The 19,684-nt window shown below is 37.2% G+C and overlaps 2 protein-coding genes across 8 annotated transcripts in view; both read left to right on the top strand.

The window, feature by feature from the left end:
* Positions 1 to 16,146, top strand: part of arhgef1 (Rho guanine nucleotide exchange factor (GEF) 1) — a 47,713-nt gene extending 31,567 nt beyond the window's left edge. For 4 of the 7 annotated variants that reach the window (XM_079626782.1, XM_079626780.1, XM_079626783.1 and 1 more), the window contains 20 exons: positions 3,340 to 3,481; positions 4,530 to 4,541; positions 5,725 to 5,880; positions 6,811 to 7,001; positions 7,105 to 7,251; positions 7,366 to 7,448; positions 7,573 to 7,698; positions 8,509 to 8,623; positions 8,880 to 8,980; positions 9,251 to 9,325; positions 9,417 to 9,492; positions 9,591 to 9,758; positions 10,767 to 10,854; positions 11,001 to 11,120; positions 11,268 to 11,329; positions 11,419 to 11,562; positions 11,661 to 11,780; positions 12,707 to 12,879; positions 13,033 to 13,133; positions 13,231 to 16,146. In XM_079626782.1, coding sequence (XP_079482908.1) covers positions 3,340 to 3,481; positions 4,530 to 4,541; positions 5,725 to 5,880; positions 6,811 to 7,001; positions 7,105 to 7,251; positions 7,366 to 7,448; positions 7,573 to 7,698; positions 8,509 to 8,623; positions 8,880 to 8,980; positions 9,251 to 9,325; positions 9,417 to 9,492; positions 9,591 to 9,758; positions 10,767 to 10,854; positions 11,001 to 11,120; positions 11,268 to 11,329; positions 11,419 to 11,562; positions 11,661 to 11,780; positions 12,707 to 12,879; positions 13,033 to 13,107 — 2,174 coding nt within the window. In that variant the 3' untranslated portion in view covers positions 13,108 to 13,133; positions 13,231 to 16,146. The remainder of the gene's footprint in view (positions 1 to 3,339; positions 3,482 to 4,529; positions 4,542 to 5,724; positions 5,881 to 6,810; positions 7,002 to 7,104; positions 7,252 to 7,365; positions 7,449 to 7,572; positions 7,699 to 8,508; positions 8,624 to 8,879; positions 8,981 to 9,250; positions 9,326 to 9,416; positions 9,493 to 9,590; positions 9,759 to 10,766; positions 10,855 to 11,000; positions 11,121 to 11,267; positions 11,330 to 11,418; positions 11,563 to 11,660; positions 11,781 to 12,706; positions 12,880 to 13,032; positions 13,134 to 13,230) is intronic. The other 3 variants (XM_079626784.1, XM_079626785.1, XM_079626781.1) reach the window with 2 other exon arrangements.
* A 152-nt stretch (positions 16,147 to 16,298) lies between these two features.
* Positions 16,299 to 19,427, top strand: cd79a (CD79a molecule, immunoglobulin-associated alpha). The gene is made up of 5 exons (XM_079626831.1): positions 16,299 to 16,461; positions 17,172 to 17,522; positions 18,687 to 18,802; positions 18,950 to 19,009; positions 19,096 to 19,427. The coding sequence occupies exons 1-5, from the start codon at positions 16,422 to 16,424 to the stop codon at positions 19,210 to 19,212; spliced, it is 684 nt and encodes a 227-aa protein (XP_079482957.1). The 5' UTR covers positions 16,299 to 16,421; the 3' UTR covers positions 19,213 to 19,427.
* Positions 19,428 to 19,684: the final 257 nt, after the last annotated feature.

The raw sequence follows: 19,684 nt of genomic DNA, 5'->3' as shown, positions 1-19,684 counted from the left end.
GTTTTGAGATTTGCTGAAGATTAGATGTAAATGTGTTATTAAAGGGGCTATTATGTAGAATTCAAAATGTAAGTTTAAAGTGTTTTGGCGATACCGGTGGTCGTTAAGTGAACTGCAGCCAGCAACTTTTTGCTTGTGCTCCTACTCATGCACATGTGATGTACAAATGACTGAACGTGATTCATGGCCCCATATACTCGAGTATATATATATATATAATTTTTTTTTCTTCTTCTCATTATTCTCTTAGAAAAAATTAAGGTTGGAAATACCTTTGTAGTGATATACTGTTAAAAAACATCCCAAACGCCATCCATGTTTAGACCACATGTTTAGATGAATATGTAAATATTTTCTGTGTGCTTTTCTCTCAATAACAAAATAAACGCACAACAAAGATGACAGCGGTGAGAAAGTAGCAGTTAAGAAAGCATCTGATCATAGCGATGTGGATATGTTTGCACCAGCTCTGCGTCTGCATCATGTCAACAGATGAGGTTTTTAAAATTGCACTGTTATGATAGTTTGACTATGAGGTACAAATTCACCTATCCACCTTTTTCCTACGCCCCACGACACTGCACGATTATGGGATTAACTTCTGTTAAACCCTAAACAGTCAAGGAAAGTTTCGCTCTATGACCATAAAACACATTTTCAAAAACTGAAATGATATTATTCTGCTCACCCTTCAACCATTGAACTTTTAAAAGGACATTTAAAAGTGTAAAAGCATTAACAAATTACTTCAACAAACCACGAATAATCCCAAAATGATTTCCCGAGCAATATTACAGACATGTTAAATATCGAAAATAGGATACATTGAAACAACTGATAATTGGTAACTGATAACCAATAATTGGAACATTTAAGTGATATTATTTCAAAGTGATTTCCGTCATTTCAGTAAACAGTGCTAATATGGATTAGAAGTAAAAAAGAGAGACAATTACATTTTAAAGCTTGTGTGAAAACAAACCTGGAAAGAGATGCGAGGATTTGGGGACAAAAACAAGAGATTCTTAGTGCATTTCAGTAAATAATTCGTGGGATGTATATTATAAATTAAATGGGAAGAACAGACCACAAATGCACAGTAAAATGTTGTCTTTTTTTCATACTGTTACAGCGGGATACAAAGGGAACAATGAAAACAAACAGGAGGAAAAGAATGCAGCGTCTGAAAAGAGCTCTTGCCATAGATATTCTTGTTAAACCATGTCACATTAAAATACCAAGTGTTACGTTATTCTCCTGACATCTGAAAATAGAAAATAAACAAAAATTTTCAGCTCATTCAGATTTAGTCAAACTGACGGATAAGGATATTTGTAGCGCACCCTTATGATCTGAAATGATTTGTTTCAGTCTATTTGAGTGGAATCTAAAGTGTTTGGTGGAGCTTCCCCAAACAAGAAATTCCCTCCATAATCTAAAACGCAGTAGGCTTGTTAAGAAGAAGGTGGATAGACTATACAGATCTGGCTATGTGAGACTATAGTTTGAATGAATCCCTTTTCTTTGCACGACACATTGACATTACAGTACAGAATAGCTCTTTCGGCATTATCCTGAACATTGTAAGCATACAATTCATGTGTCATTGCTCTAGGGAGCACGCGTAAACGCCACATCCGTTTAACTTTCTCGGCAAAGAGTCCTTCACTTAAAAATCAGTCTACAGGATTTATAGACAACCTAGGACATTGGGGAAGGTTACATTACAAGCTGTTCAAACACTGGCAATAAGTAAGAGATTGATACATGAAAATTCTTATATGTAGCCCCTTTAGATTATTTTCGAAACATTTAGTGAGCATTAGATGCTGGCAAAAGTAATCAAAGCACATACTAAATCCCTTTATTTGTATAGTAATATTTATATACTATTATAGTATTGTAACGTGTAGTTCCATGTCTGTTTTGGTTCTGTTTTGCCTGTGTTCCTGATCATTATTAGTCTCCCTGGTAGTTAATTAGTTCCTGCAACTATTCTGTTTTACTTTGATTACTCCCCTGAGTATTTAAGCCCTCAGTTTCCTTTGTTTCATTGTCCGGTATCGTCCTTGTTTTTATGTTGTTGTGTGTTAGTTTGCTCCGGCGATCTCCTGTATGTTCCTTTTTGGATTAATAAAGAAGTGTTTGTTTGGATTCTCCTGCATTGTTCGATCACTACTACATAATAAGTATATTATAATTAAAATTACTATTATGGTATATTAATTTAATTTTTAATTTGTATAATTTAATAAGTGCTGTCAACATTAATGCATGCGATTTTTAAATTTTTTATATTTAACGCAGCATCCGTTTTTTTGCGATTGCGCTTTTATTAGCGGAAATGCTTTTAAACCATTCAAGCGCGACAAGCCAAGAGAGAACGCGCTGTTTATGAACATCCGGTCTATGTGACACACACACACACGACGCACAGAAAGAAACGCACCGCTTGAACTAAATTCAACAGCCACTAAAGCTGTCTGTCATTAATGTTAATCAAAGAACAAAGGTAACAGAGAAAATCACTCACTGCTCTTGACTAAAGAACATTTCTAGCTTTAAGGATTAATCTATATTTAATTTATAATTTATGCAGTGCAGACTGTTTGATCACTTTATTCAATTTCTGTATATTTCCTACCTGTTAGACAGGTACGAAGGGGAATAGGTAAATATGATCTTTATTATGGTTTTATGTGAGGTTGTTATATTTTATGAAGCCCAATAAATGTTACAAATGTTTGTATAGCTTTCATTCAAGTACACTATAATGTTAAATGGCTATAATTAATGTTTAAAATAATTTTCATTGAGACATCAGTAGCTGTATTAGTAGCAGTGATTCTAGCCTTCATTCATAAAAAGATGTAATTTATCAAGTATTTAAAATATACTGTCTTTATTTTGTTTAATTTAATTTGGAGATTAACTGTGAAATTATTACATTTATAAAAACGTTTAAAAAAGTGTTTTTAATTGCGATTAATCGCAGAAAAAATGTGTGATTTAATCGATTGACAGCACTAATTTTAAATTTAACTAGATTTTTTTTGGTCATTTTGTTATGTGCTTGTCTTTTGTTTATTTCCAGTTTGTTTTAGGGCTCCAACTTCAGTTAGCTGTCAAGGCCACATTTCTAATTTTCGTTTAGTTTAAGATTTTCGTCTTAATATTTATATTTTATATTATTTCAGCTTTTAACATATCAAACATGTTAAAAATTGTAATAGTTTTAGTTAACGAAAAGGTTAAAAAAATAAAAAACTGGACGTTAATATTGTTGAATGACCCCCCTAGTGTTTCATGTGCAGAAATTATGTCTCTTTCCTCGTATAGGTGTCAATAACAATCGGTCAGACCCCAAACCAGTCTCAGAGGGGGGTGATGCATCTCCTGTCAGCATTGGTGGGGGTCTCACCATCTGTGAACCTCTCTCTGTCATTGACATCCCTCCAGAGGACAGTCAGGAAAGTGGCAGGTAAGAAAGCTGGAAAAAGAGGAGGAGATTATATAGAGACAACTCATCAAAAATGCGAAACTCACAATGAAATAACTAAAACTGTTAGCATAGTTTATAACTGTGCAGAAGAAAGTTACAGTTTTACCGAATCTACTATATAATTAAGGGAGAGTGGTAAAACTCCCTGTCTGCTTTGTCCTGGGGAGCGTGCTGTGTCCCTCCTGTGCTACTGCTCCTGCTGCTGCCCGCAATATACGCTACCCTCCTTGTGGACAGCAAAGACCAAGATGATCCCTTACTGCGCATACCACCTCCCTCCCTTTCCCCTCCTATCCTAACACCCTTTTTTCCCACTCCTCACTTTTTTCTCTGCATTTTGTTGCCTCATTTTTTTTGTTTCTTGTTGTCTGTTTCTTCCTCGTCCCACATGATGTACTGCTATGTGAGTCATTTTTGTAAGCTTTCAGTTTTTGTACGCGTCCCGCAGTCTTCCTTCGCAGCCATCCAAAGCCGTGTCCTGCAATGTCGCGCCAAGGCACAAAGCTATCAAAATAAGCAGATTGTGAGATTTGGGCAAATATTACGACCACTCAACTATTTGGAGAGGTATGTTTTTGGTTCTGTAGTTAGAAGGTTGTTATTTAGCAGAAGATGTCATCCGAAGTGACTTTTGGTGCACGTTTGACAGGGAATATTTAGCAGGAGCAACCTGGTGTTATGCGGTATGGTACAATGGCAATAGTTACTTGAGGGATTTGAACCTTCAGGTCATCAGATTTTAAACGTAACAAAATGTAGCTGCTTTGCTTATTGTTTGTAGTATATGGCATAAAACTAGCATAACTGAATTAGCTGTGCATTTTTATTTTGCTCGTGCAACTGTCCTTCATGTGGAAGCATTGTTTGTCGCTGTTGTCTGTTGTTGTCTCGCTTTGTTGTTGGCCTTCAGATTCGATTTTCTTCAAGGTTAGTTGGTTTATTGTCGGAAGTTTTGGTTTGGTGTATGTTGAAAAACGGTTTGTTGTCAGTTATGCTGTTAACTGTTCGTTGTCCTATGTTTTTACAGAAAGAAGGCAAGGTGGGTCTGCGCAAATGTCTCTGGGATTTTCTGCCAGCCTCAAGCTGCTACTGATCCACACATGCTCTTACCAAACACAGATGACATTAGTGTTATAATTAATATCGTAGAAATTTAGTAAAATAAGTGGCATGGTTTTTCTATGCTTTAGATTCACATACAGGCTCGCACAGACACTCACTGCATGGCTAAGTATGGTTCTACTCTGGTTTCTGGGCTGTAGGGATTCAGGGCAGAAGTATCTGCTTTTTTGGAATGCTTTGCACAATTGGAACCCATTTACTTGCCATAGTGTTTTAGGTGTTCAAATGCATTGCGATGCTGTATATGATACTTTTAGAAAGAAATGGAGATGTTTTTCTAATGTGGATTCTAGAATGGTTTAGACTGTTGGGGCTGAATGAACCTCCTTGATGAACTAGTTAATAACATGTTATATACTTTAGTGGTTTTAACATCAGTTGTCTTCACATTTCACTCTGTTTCTTACTTAATCACTTTTACATTTTCTGCCTCTATCGTCTGTTCATGTTACCTTTGATCTGTGGTGTCTAACCTCACTGACATATGTCTGTCCCCTCCACTGTTTTTTCCTCAAACATTTCCATGAACTAAAACATTTCCGCGACTTCATTACCCCTTCCCTTTCCACTCTTCAACCCTTCAATTTCCTTTCTTTTCCTATCTGTTCTTCCCCCCCCCCTCTTCTTCTTCCTTTTCTTGTCTTGTCTTTTTCATCCTCCTTGTTCATTCTTGTTCCCTTACATCTTCCTTTTCTCTTTCTGTACGTTTATTTTCTTCCTTTTCCTTTTCTTTAATTTCCTCTTTCCTTTATTCTCCTTCCTTTCCCTGTTTGTCTTCCTCTTTCTTTTCCTTTTCTTTTCTTCCCCTTTCTCTTCCTCTTTCTTTTGTTTTCTATTTTCACTTCTTTCCTCTTCCATTTCCATTTCTTTTCCTTTGCTTTCCCTTCCTTTCCTTTCCAATATCTTTCTCTTCCTTTTTTCCTTTCCTTTCACCCTCCTTTTTCTTTTCCTTTTCCTTTTCTTTCATTTCCTTTTTCCTTACCTATCGTTTCCTTCCCCTCTATTTCCTTTTGCTTCTCTACCTTTTTCCTTTGTTCCCTTTCCTTTCCTTCCTCATCCTCTTTTTCTCTTCAACCTCCCACCCTCTCTTGGGTGTTCAGGAATGTACGGCGCAGCGAGAGCCTTTGTGTGGAGCGCCGTCACTCTCGCCGTGGTGGCTCTACCCGGGCCAAGCAGTCTCGCTCCCGTAGCGACGTGGACCTACAGTCAACTTCCACTTCCCATCCCCTCTCACCCTCCCCACAGCATTCAGTCCCGTAAGGCAAAGACTAATTGTCACGCACACTCATATATACACTGTCCACAGGAGACAGCAGCACAAAAGGCTTCTCAGTAACTCTTACTGAGTTCAGAGATTGTGATCATCACTAACCTTAAATGGATAGTTCACCCAAAAATTTTAATTCTGTCATTATTTTACTCGCTCTCATGTCAGCACAAATGAAGGTCTTTATAAAGAAATCTGTGATATTTCTGTCCCTTCGTTGACAGCTACGCTACTACCACTTTGACGCTTCAAAAAGTTCATAAAGAGATCATAAAACTAATCCATATTAATTGAGCGGTTCAGTCCAACTTTTCTGAGGAGACTCGATCGCTTTATATGATAAACAGATTGAATTTAGGCTTTTTTCCACATATTCATAAACGCACACATTAGATACGGTAAACGGAAGCTCAAGCATGTTCGCTTGTCGTGCGAGAACCAATGTGGTTCATTCTCTCGTGTATTACGCAGCAACCAATGAGGTTCATTCTTGTGTTACGCAGCACATTTGAGCATCTGCAAGAACCAATGAGGTCTGTTTCTGCACGTCAAGCAGGTTTGATTGAGCTTCTGTTTATGTTCGCTGATCAATGTTTAAATGTGAATAAAAGCCTAAATTCAATGTTCATCACATAAAGCAATCAAGTCTCAATTCTTATGGATTAGAGATTTACGATCTCTTCATGAACTTTTTGAAGTGTCAACGTGGTAGTTGCGTAGCTGTCAATGGAGGGAACGAAATCTCTCAGATTTCATTAAAAAGATCTTCATTTGTATTCCGAAGATGAACGAACGTCTTTGTGGGTTTGGAACGACATGAGGGCGACATTTTTGAGTGAACTAACCCTTTAACTCTTTTCATAATGCTTAACATGTATGTATCCCTTTTCACTTTGTTCCCTTTATTTGTCTCTCACAGTCTGGAAGGTGGATTGTTGACCGATGGCCCCTTCCCTGGTCCTGCTTTTGGCCCCTTCCCACAGCAGGAGGAAATGGAGCCCCGCCTCCTAGAGCTCGAGCAGGACCCGCTCAACTGGAGGGAACTTGCTCCCAGTGAGAACCTGAAAAAACTGAGCAAGAAGGAAATCAAAAGACAAGAAGTCATCAATGGTAATAAATGCAAGAACATTTAAAAAAATGCCTTAATGTTTTGTTGGATCTGCTATGTAGCAAGGTGCAATGATGAACATGTTTTTCTTTCTGTGTCTCTCAGAGCTGTTTGCGACAGAGCACGCTCATGTTCGTATGCTGAGCGTATTGCAAACTGTGTTTTCTCGACCACTGGAGAGGGAAGAGATTATGAGCGTAACTGAGCTGGCCACCATCTTCCCCAGCCTGGATGATATCATAGAGATGCACTGTACGTAACTACCTCAAATGCATTAATACACTGAAATCTGCATGGTTCTAAAATATTTTGATTGCCATTTAAGTCATGCATAAATAGTCACTTGATAGTCACTTTTTTTTTAAGATGCTTTTTATGAGAACCTGAAAAAACTGCGCGAGGAAGATGATTACATTGTCAAAATCATAAGCACGCCACTTCTCAACAGGGTAAGTGGCTTAGAGTGTGCTAAACGCTAGTTTTTCACTGAAACACTGGGCCATTTAGCATTCATCTTAAATGATTGAATGTAGTTAGCATTTTATACAAGCAGACATGTCTTTTTCTCTGTAGTTCAGTGGATCAGAAGGAGAATGGTTTCAGAAGCTTACCGCACGCTTCTGTAGCTACCAGTCCTGGGCTCTGGAGCTGATAAAGAGCAGACAGAAGAAGGACCCTCGTTTTAATCTTTTCATACTGGTACGTTTACACTTAAAACACTGTTGTCCATGTTATTGAAAGTAGTTGACAGACACAAATGGATTGTCATGGGTAAAAGGGTTAACTTGACTTTTTCTGGAGACTTGGCATCTTGTAGTCATCCACCTAATTTTATGCGCATTTTCATCACTCACATAAAAAAAACGCTGGATGGAAAAGCCAAAATGTGCATAAATTCTAAGAAATGCGCTCGACGTATTTATCCGATAAGAAGATATGCGCTTAAACTGCGATAGAAACACATTTACTGAATAAATTCCTCAATGTGCATCAAAAAAGACATGACTTTGCAATGGGACAGCATAACTTGACTAACCAGCTGACCAATCTCATTGTACAGCATCTGAAATGTTGAAATGTTGTTGAAAATTGTCTGAGCAAAGTCCCTCTTCAAAGTGGTCCGGTGTAATTACCTGCCAGAACTGTCTTACACGACTGTGTTCCCACAGGCAAACGCCTCCGAAAGCAAGATAACTTTATTGTGTTTCGTCAGTGCGCTCTGAGGTTATTATATACGAAATGTTTAAATACAGTGGCTTTTCCTACTGCAGGAACTTCAATTTTTCTTAGTGATATTTAGCGGCAGTTTATCAGGAAGTGACAATTTTGTTCTCTTCTGCTCACTGGTCGCAAATGTTTTATGTGATATTCCAATTTTGCTTAAGTTAAATTTGCAACTTTGGATGGAAGCATAGCTATTGTAGTCCAAAACGAATTTCCCCAAAATGGGAAATTCTATTTTATTCTATTCAATCTCAAAATGTCTTTTGGGAAATGTTTGTGTTGTAGGACGCAGAGAGTAAGCCACAGTGTCGGAGGCTACAGCTGAAGGATATCATTCCCATAGAGATGCAAAGACTAACCAAGTACCCTCTTCTGCTGGCCAATATTGCAAAGGACACAGGTGTGTGTTTCATATCTATTCATACTTTATTTATAGTAAACCTTTTGTGCAAATAGTGTTGCCTCCAATATTGTAATGTCATAAAATCTTGTCCTTTGGGATTTTTCTCAGCAAATGACAGTAATTATCCTTAATTTGATTGCTTAATCAGCATATCATGTAATTACATAAATTACTGTTTGACAGCACTAACAATACTGCAATATATTAGACAAAAAAAAAAAAAAGTAAAGTTTATTCCCAATGTCCCTCACAGGGGATAATGCTGAAAAAGAGAACATTATCCAAGCAGCGGAATCCTGCCGCAAGGTCCTTAACCACGTCAACGAAGAAGTCAAACTCATGGAGAACCTGCTGGTTAGAACATTCTGTACAAGTTCTTTAAGAATAAAACGGGGTCTACTAAGGCTGTGTGGTTTGGCATTATACAGGCATTATTACATTCCAGCATGTTGTGTATGTATTTAGTGTGATATAAAATTGCTCATACTGTGATAAAAAATGTTTAGTCATACCGCCCACCCTATATGGATAGTTTAAGCTTGATTCATAATTTCTAATATGCATTTTCCACACCACCTCTCTCAATTATTTTTCTCCTAAATATCCACTCCTCTTTAAACTCAGATTTTGAAAGACTATCAGCGCCGACTGGACACCTCAGGTTTGAAACCCAGTAATGACCTCTACAGTGAGTACAAGGTGAGAAATGTCTTGACGTATGTATCAGTTCCGTCACTAATGAAGGCACTCTCAGACTTGTATGATATCCACTCTTTTCTCTATTCATCAGACCATTGATCTGACCACCAGAAGGATGCAATATGAAGGATCTCTGACATGGAGGGTGACCAAAGAGAAAGCGATCGGTAATCTTGCAAATTGACAAATTTGACGGTTTTCAGTGTCATCAGTCTGTAATCAAGAACCGGGACTGTTACTCACTCTATTTTTTGTGTCTCTGCAGATGTGCACTGTGTGTTGCTGTCCGACCTGCTGGTCTTGCTTCAGAAGCAGGATGATAAGATGGTTTTGAAATGTCAAAGCAAAAGCAACATCGCTGCTCAAGAAGGCAAACTGATGCTGAGTCCAATCATCAAACTGGAGTCTGTTTTCCTCAGAGACGTGGCCACTGGTGAGTTAGAGTTTTTAATGAGTTGCAGTGAGTTAGCTTGTTGTTTTCTTTATTTTGTACCAAATTTTTATTATTGATTTTCAAGAAAATGTTTTGTATAGTTGTTACGCCCTGCCTAGGGTAAAGGACGCAACATAAAAAGTAAAAAGACTTTAGAATGAAGCAAAGATTTTTGAAAATGATTGAATGCTGTAATGGCAATGAAAAACAGATTTTAACTTTAGGAACTGACAAGGCCAAAAAGCTAAACAGTATTTTTCTCTAACTAAACATAATTCAGAGAAAGAAAAGAAAATTAACTTACCCGACTTTTTAAGCATAAACAATAAATGAAAAACAAATAGCATCGGACTACCTACTAATTATATATAAATTATAATATCATATACACTTTGGATACCAAATACCTAAATCAAAGTTGATAAACAGGCCGTTGTAGTAGTTATCACAAAATGTCTGAACTAGTCAACCACACAAAGTATCTTTCAAGCAATCTCATGAAACACTCTCAAATCACTCAAAATCATCAAACACTACAAATACTAGCTAATGTGATCAAGATTAAATCAAACACAGCAGGCGAGCAACAATGCTGACAAGAGAAGTGACGAGATTTTTTTATAGGACTGTAGGTGTCAGCTGACCATCAAGGTGTAGTAGTAATGCGTCTGCAGGAATCAGCCTTCCTGTACAGAATACACACTAAACACTTCCCTCAAACAAAACATACAATAGAGATAGACTCGAGGGTTGTAACAAAGCTATTATGGAACTACAGAGAAATATAAAACAAATAAACAATAGAACAAGGGGTATACATTCTGTTTTTGTGCCAAGTATAGCTTTACATACACTGTCATTGAATAATGTTTACATTATAGGACTCCATGCATTTCTCACCATATGTTAGTAGATCCTTTTTAAGCCTCAAAATACAAGGACGAAATACAAGTTTGTATTCTGAAGAACATAAGTTTGATACGCAGTTACTTTCGTTCTTTCCATCAGACCCGAAGGCCCTCTACGTCATCTTCACCTGGGACAGCGGAGCACAGATCTATGAACTAGTGGCTCAGACCGTAGGGGAGAGGAAAAAGTGAGTATGTGAACCATATAAAGCCACTTATATGGAACGTTTACATGAATGACTGACAAGCAGATTATATTGAATTCTGCTTTTAATAAATTGAGATCAGAAGCATGTAATTTGATCTGACACTCACAGTCTGTTTAATGCTCCAGTTGGACAGAGGCGATCAAAAATGCGGTTGAGGAGTTGAAGAAGAGAGGCGCGAAACCGCTGGAAAGAAATGGCAGAGGTGGCAGCACGCCCAACAGCGCCATTGGACCTGTATTTAACACGTGAGTGTGTTTGCTGCTGTTGTTGTTTTTTGGCAAATGGCAAGGCCCCCTAAAATAATTCAAGCATCCTTTTAGAAAGGTGTCCCACCACTAGCCTACTCTAAGCCAACTTCAGTCAACAAAACTCTTTCCATTTCTCTTCTCCAGTTTGAATCCTCCTCTTAGCCCCACTGAGAACGGAGGAGACCTGTTGAAAGCTCGCAGTATTGGTGAGATTTTTTGGCACTTGGATTTTAAGCCTATCCATGTCATTTTATTGTGGTATTTTATTGTGACTGTGTGTTTTATTTCACCATAGGGCAATTTAAAGACGTTCTTACTGATGAAAAGGCTAGAGAAACTGATCCTCCACTCATAGACTACCTAGCGGCCAATGGCTTTGACCTGCTCACCCACAGCCACACGCCTCCAGAGAAGTCCGCTAATGGTGCTTTGGACGAAGGTCAGCATTTACGAAATTTGATACAATTCTAACAGACTGCATTGCACCCCTACAATTTGATTCCATACTTAATCTTTGTGCTTGTATTCCTCTCGCAGTCATGTGTTTGAAGAGGCTATTGGTTGGGAGTATTAGCCTGTCAGATGATTCTCAGACTCTTGGAGAAAATGGAGGGACGGCACCTGAAAGCCTGGAGGCAGATGGAGTTCAGTCGTCAGGTACTACACACATATTGCTTTAGGTTTTAAGCTGTAGAGGTTCAGCCTCACACTTAATCATCAAGTACAGCTGTGATCCTTTCTGACCAAACCTCATTCAGGTCTGTGATAAATCCTAGTAAAAATGTTTGATGTATAAGATTATTATTATTATTATTATGTGTGTGTGTATAATGTTTATAAATACAGTAATCTTATATATATATTTATTAAGTATATGAAGACTTCAGATGTAAAAGCCTCTAAGTCCATCTAACATTTTTCTTTAATATTAACATTTTTATCAGGCTCCTTTGTATAGCTTTCTACCCAGGTACCAACATTTCTGAATGGGCTGAGGCTGGGATTTAGTGAGTTTGAAGTGAAAGTATTTGATGAATGTATACTATGTGCGGAGACCATTCACTCAATATTATTATCTAATTTTTGACAGCGGTGGCTTTTAGAGGCTCTTGCATCGGAGGTCTTCATATATACATAGATATACGCATATAATAAGGTCCCATTAGTTAATGCACTAACAATAGCAATACATTTGTTACAGTATTTATTCATCCTATTTTTAATGAATAAAAATACAACTGCTCATTGTTTGTTAAATAATAATACAGATACAACTTTGATTTTAATAATGTGTTAGTAAATGTTGAATTAATGCTTTAGAAGTTTTTTTTATATATATAATATATATATATATATATGCATGCACATTGCACACATAATAAGGTCCCACTAGTTAACATAAGTTAATGCACTAACTAATAATGTATGTTAAAAACATTTATATGTATTTGTGTGTATATATACATTTATATATTTGTGTGTATGTGATGTATATAGAACAATGTATATGAATGTATATAGAATTTGGGGGTGTTTCTTTTGATACATTTTGAAATTCCTGATGCCTTTTTTCCCTCTCTAAGTGGAGGAATCCAGCACAGAAGGAAGAACCGAAGGAGAAGAGGCTGGGGCAGATGGAGGGAATAAAGGAGAGGGGGAAAGAGGGATCAGCGCTCCTCTTGTGCTTTCTCAGGAACGCTTGGAGGAGGTGCAGAGGAGACTGCAGGCTCTCGAGGAGCAACTGAAGAGACTACAGGTGAGGAGGAATCAATTGCATTTGTGAAACCGAACTGTCAGCTCTTCAGTTCTTGAAGAGGAAGAGAGGAGTAATAGGTCTCCATCCGAGTGAAGGGAAGCTGAGAGAGGTGTCCTTACTAATATGTATCTCTGGTGTTCTGTTTGTTCCCAGGCTGTTGAGGAGGACCATTATAAGTTGCAAGAAGCTCTTGCTAAATATTCACTTCAGGGTGGCCATTTCAACTGAGAAACATCACAACTTGCTGTTACAAGGTACAACCACATACTAAATACAATACTGTAATCTTTATTTTTATATAGTGCCATTCTGTTTTTTGCAAGTATAGCCATCTGTCATTTTTGTCCTCAGATCACTGTATGTGCTGGACTTGGGACTTGCTTTCGGGGATTCGCTGATTGACTAATGCTGCCTGAATGTTCCTGCTCTCTCATCTCTCTTCTCAACTGTTCTTTCAGAAGATTGACAGCAGGCCTCCAGCAGTTTCCATACCACTGAGAAATGAAATGAAGTGGGTGTTGAGAAATTATAGTGATCATTGAGCATGAATGAGTGTGTATGTGTTTCTGTTGTGAGAAAGTCTTTCCAAAAAATGCCAAAGAAATGTGCAGCACCTACATGTAGAGAGATATCAGAGCGAAAGTGTGCATGTGGAAGCATTATAACATGCACGCACACACATAGATTAACTGGTCTAAGCATGTCAAAAGTAATTTAGTACCAAAAGACTATCTATATTCATAGAAAAGTATAGTGAATGCAGTCTGATGCATATGAAGCCTACTGCTCAGACTGTAGTTCAGTCAGGTTTTCAATAAGTTAATTTAAACGGATAATGTGCCCTTTCATATTTTTTTAAAGATCACGTTCGTTCATCTTAATATTTATTACCATACACCATTACATGCATTTTTAAAAATTACAGATATTGAAATGGATATATGCAGGGTTTTTTTTTTTTTTTGCAGAGTATTGAGTCTTTTGTAGCATGCATTGGCCAAACTGTTGTAAATGGAGAGTAAACGCATATAAAACCCTGTTTTGTTTTTGTTTTTGTTATCAGACGTTCTTTTATTGCTATATGAATGAGAAAAGAAATGCTAAGTAGGAGAGATCAATACATGGATGAGGAAGGGAAGTAGAGAGGAGGTTTGGGGACGCTGGGCTTGCTTTAAGTTGAGTCTAACCCTTCTGCAGTGAAACCAGGCAAGTTCTGATGTTGAGAGATGCAAGATTTGACGTGGCAAAGGTTTGAAGTTGAGAGATGTCATCAGGGTTTGAGGAAATATGCGTATATTTTACGTAGAAGTTTGAATGTAACTAATGCATACCGACCAGCTTGTAGGTACATCCGCACTTCGGTGTTGTTATAACATGAAGCGTGCACAATATATAACATTCTCTTACCAGGGTGTTGCAAACAGTACTGTGGTAATTCTACACAGAACTGATGATAATCATCACACATTGCCAATTTGTGAGTCTCTATGCAAATTCTTCATGTGGTGTGGCTGTAACCGGCTTCAGTCATTTTGTTTATTTCGGTTTTAAATGTTCTTTTAAATGTTTAAATTTAGTTACAAGTTGAATGCAATAGATATATCTTGGTTTGCAAAAAAATATAACTATTTAATTTCATTGTTTTCTATATAAGCAGGACCAAAGAGATGATAGCAGAACAAAGTTTAGATATAATAAAAAAAAAAATATTTGTTTTGCATAGGGAGGTCAGCTGTAAATTGGAATGACTTACTGAGTTTAAGGGGGAGGGGGGGGGGGGGGGGGGGGTCTAGTCTCCCCTTTCCAAACTGTGTGTGGTCGCCTTAGCTGCTGGATCAACCCACATAATGGTGAAGTGGATGGATTGGCTTGTAAATGTGTTGCTGTATCGATTATAGAGCAGTATCCTGGATTTCTTTATCAGTCCATGTTTTTCAGCTTTAGGGACCAGCTTGTTCTCTCCTGCTCTCATATCTTCCTAGTAAATCAGACCACAGAGGATCAGGCACTTGCATGGGGCTTGAAAGTGTAAAAGTGTTATATCTCAGAGTTCAGAGACAGGGACACAAACAGTAGGTTTTCACACCAGTACTGGAATTATTTTCATTTATTCATGATCACTGCAACAGGTTTTTCTGCCACCGACCAACTGTCAAATTATTATTTTACCTTACTGTTACATAGTGTGATTTATATTAACATTTAATTTGTAATTGTGTTGTATATTCTGATACATGTAAGGCCTTGTTTCCTTTTCCCTTATTCCTCAGCGGTTTACCTTCATAACAGTCAAAAGACTGTTTTGAAGGTCTTAAGATGTAAGACTTATACAAAGTAAATTACCAGAAGTCTTGCTTACTGGCCAGAAGTGTTGTTTCTAGTACACATCAATCATAACTTTTTCTTTCTTTTTCTTTTTCCTTTTCCTTTTAGAAGTAGCAAATGATAATGCTTAAAGTTTGGTAATGAAACTATCATGGTGCGAGATCTGTTCTACCCACTTTAGTTTCCTACAGTCCTTTTGCGCAATTTTTTCATTTGCGATTGCTTGAATGGGTGGTCCATTCATTCTCTTTGATTCTGTTGTCTTGATTTTCTTCGAAAACTATGTAATTATAGTACTATGCATTGCCTATTATGATTAAGGGACTGAGAGAGAGAGACACAAAGTACACCCTTGACCATACTAACTATAAAAGGCTTCACTGAATTTCACTTTTATGGCAGGAGCCATGTGAAATTTACCACAATTTAAACTAAAGTCATTTTCAGACTGAACTTTTGATATCCCTATGAACTCTTTATAATGGGTAAGACTGGGTTTTGAGTGCGGTCATTTCTCTCTCATCCCTTAAACTTTTCATGTGTACCTGTCACATATACGTATATATAGTGATATATCTGTATGTTTACATCTATTTATAGGGTGCCTTGTGCAAATCGGGTTTGTTGACATGCCCTCTCTTCATTTAGCGATTTTCAGTTTTAAATGCAAACCCCTTGTTCTTTAAAATGGCTGAGTGCTCTTTGTTAGGTCTTTTAAAACCTCTGAGTCTATGACTGTCTTTTATGTAATTCTGTGTACAGGAGTCCACTTGATACAGGCATTCCATTGCTGTCTGTCTATATAATTGATTATGCAAGGACTATTCTGTGTATTTGGGCTTTGATTTTATATGTAAGTTACTTAAGAACAATGTAGGTACGTATTTTTTTTTATTATAATTTTCTTTTCTTTCTTTTTTTAAAATAAATGATAAACTACAAGCTTTTATTGTCTTCTATTTCTGAAGTATTTGCTTTATTGTGTGTGTGTGTGTGTGTGTGTGTGTGTGTGTGTGTGTGTGTGTGTGTGTGTGTGTGTGTGTGTGTGTGTGTGTGTGTGTGTGTGTGTACCATGTGTGTGTGTGTACCACACCACAAACTGAAATAGAAGAATGGGTGGGTGTAGATGATACAGGAAAGGAAGACAAACACTCACACAGTAAATTAACTCGCGAGCAGCTGTAGGTTTCTTCAGTTTGTCTGGTTTATTGGAGAAAATGGAGTTCGGACTGGTAATTTTGTTGTGTTTCTGGGCAGGTGGGTGTTTAACATACATCTAATGTGTTTATGTAGCGTTGATTTTAATGTGGAATGTTAATATTTGTTCAGCATTCATTATAACTAACTGGTTCTAACGTAATCTGGGCTTTCTTTGAGCAATTGATTGTAATCTAAAGTTACAGTTTTTAGACAGCATACCATTTCAAATTGATTATTAAACTTTTTATCTTCTAAAAAAAGAACAAAGTACACAAAATTTCCATCTGCACGTCTGCGTTCTGCTTCAGTGAAGCTGATTTCCTCTCAGAGCAGCTGTTACAATGTGCATCTTATTACTATCAGTGTGTAGGTTTTTCTTCACTTTTTTCCAGTGTGACTTTCAATTTTAAAGGTCTAATTTAATTTTACACTGTATTGTGTAGCTTTTGACTGTATGAATCGAAGTCTTGTCTATGAAGCATTATGTGGGTGGGAAGTGTACGGTTTAGTTAATAGATTTAAACATGCTGATATCATGTGGACTGAAGTGAATGGCCGTTGGGGGAGTAGCCCATATTAAGCTGCTTTTATATACCGGTAAGAGGTTTTTAATCACTTATATGACCATATCTTAAAGAAATCCCCACTCTGGACAAGTCACTGACTGTTTAAACACTGCTTTTTTCTAGTGTCTTCCACCCTCAATTAGACCATATAGTATTTAACTTCTCTTATGTGGCTTTTTGGTTTATTGTCCATTGCATAAGCTGTTGCCAACGCCAAAGTAGAAGAAGAAGAGCTGAAACTGGAGGCGGATCAGCCGTTTCAGCGTGTGGCCGTGGACCATGAAGCTACAGTCCGCTGTTGCTACCGCTGGAAGGAGAGCCCCGGCGTCACCTGGATCATGAATGTCCACACCATCAATGGCACCACACTGCCCAGTTTAGTAAATCAGTCCGAGAATGTGACACCCATGCCTATGGATGAAACAGATGGAGTCAAATGCCATTCGCTGGTTTTCAAGAGCAGCCAACTCAATGAGACCGGCCTTTACCAGTGTAAATTGAGTCATGGCTCAATTCACGCCTTTACCCATGGTACCTTCCTTCAAGTGTACAGTGAGTCAGATCATAGTTATATGTTAAAGTATACTCAATTTTCTTTCTTGTAATCATCACAGAAACCATTTCATCGGATAACACTACTGGGGAAAAGGTTGGAATCTGTAAGATGTTTTTAATATTTTTGAAAGAAGTATCATGCTTCCCAAGAAGATCCTATTATTATCCAAACTATTGTGGGTGGGGGGGGGGGGGGAGTTAGATTGAGAAATATTATAATTTAAAATGGCTGTTTTCTCTTTTAATATACACAATCGTTCAAAAGTTTGTCTCGTTTGCTCAAGGCTGCATTTATTTGATCCAAAATACAGTAAAACAGTAATATTGTGAAATTGTTGCAATTTAAAATAACTCTTTTGAATATATTTTAAAATATAATTTATTCCAGAGATGAAAATTTGAATTTTCTGCTTCATTACTCCAGTCTTCAGTGCCACACAGAAATATATCTAATATGATGATCTGCTGCTCAAGAACATTTCTTATTATTATCAATGTTGTGCTGCTTAATATTTTTGTGGAAACAGTGATGCATTTTTTTCAGCATTCTTTTCAGGGAGGTTCAAAATAACAACTTTTATTTGAGCTAGATTTTTTTCTGTAACAGTGTAAACGTCACTTGATTCATTTAATGCATCCTTGCTGAATAAAATACTAATATCTTAAAAAATTTACTGCCCTCAAATTTTGAACATAAATGCATATGTAAGATTATGCATTGCTATCTAATATATTGCACATTATTTGTTGTAGGCTCACTATTTATTCTCCATTACATAAATGTGATATGAAAGTCATAAACTTAACAATGCAAGCACTCAAGCTCTCTAAGAGGCTGCATTGTGCAATAATCCCCACAAATCATTTAATTGGCTGAGTTAGGCAAACACAAATAGCCCATTCAATGACAAAACCCAAATTCTACTCATTCATGCTAAGTTTGTGTTACTTCGTGTAACTCTCCTTGCATGTACACAGGCAAGATTTATTGTCAGATGAAGTAAACATGTCAGCCCTTTTTTTTTTTTTTTTGTCCAGTTGAATTTTTCCCTGAAATCTTCTCAAGACAATGGTCCATGGTCAGGTTGATCAACTTGCAATGAAGTGCTCTTGTCATTCCTAAAAAAAAATGTAATGGGTTAAGACCTTCTTTTTTATTAGAACCTTTGCAGAAGACCTTAAACCTCAGTGAGAGTGTGAAGAACAGCATCATTACAGCAGAAGGGGTGTTGCTGCTGCTGTGTGTCTTGGTCCCTGGCACTATGCTGCTCTGTAAGGTCAGATATGCTGATTTAATGTTTATTCAACATATTAAATGTGTTCCATACACCATGTGCAAACACATCTGCACCACACACAACAGTTAAACAAACAAATAAAGTAAATCCATGAAGATCAAAGGTGTGCAACTTTTTTTTCTCTAGTCAAAGACGTTGAATGAACTGAACAGGAAGAAAGGACGGGAGGAGGAGAATATTTATGAGGTATGTCCATTTCCACTTCATTTTCTTTTTTTTATTACTAACACGCTGCGTATTTATGAAAGTGACCTTCACATATCCATCCATAGGGGCTAAACCTAGATGACTGCAACTCACCTTACCATCAAATTCAACGCTCCAATCAGCAAGGCCCTTATCAGGATGTGGCCAACTGTGCCGAAGACATTCAGTTGGAGAAGCCATAGTTGGATCTGAAGAAACAGGGAAAGGGACCATTTGAAACATGATAGACAAGGGTGAACTCTGTGTATTATTTGTGATAAATTGCTTAATTCGTAATTTCCGCATTTCATGAGCCTTTGTTTGCATCATCTAATAGTTTGAAGATAAGCTTGTTTGTGTCTTTCAGTGGTAAATCAAACATATCTGCTAATGATTTGAATAAATTGTATAAAACATTTGTGTTGCTTTGTGTGGATTTTAATGTAGCCTATCTTGCATTTTAAGGGTGTCCTAATGAAGATCAATATAATAATAATATAAAAGAAAAAATATATTATTATTAAAAAATAACGACTCCACTGGATACTCAAAGTGACAGTTAAATAGTAATACAGTAGACTAACTGGGAGAGAGAAACCTGGGATGTTTATTTATTTACTTATTTATTTATTTTATTTTGACGTCACACGTGTTGTAGGAACGTCACTTGGCTAA

This window comes from Phoxinus phoxinus (assembly GCF_949152265.1).
Source record: "Phoxinus phoxinus genome assembly, chromosome: 10".
NCBI lineage: Eukaryota > Metazoa > Chordata > Actinopteri > Cypriniformes > Leuciscidae > Phoxinus > Phoxinus phoxinus.
Note: the sequence above shows the minus strand (reverse complement) of the source record. Positions and strands in the feature narration are given on the sequence as shown.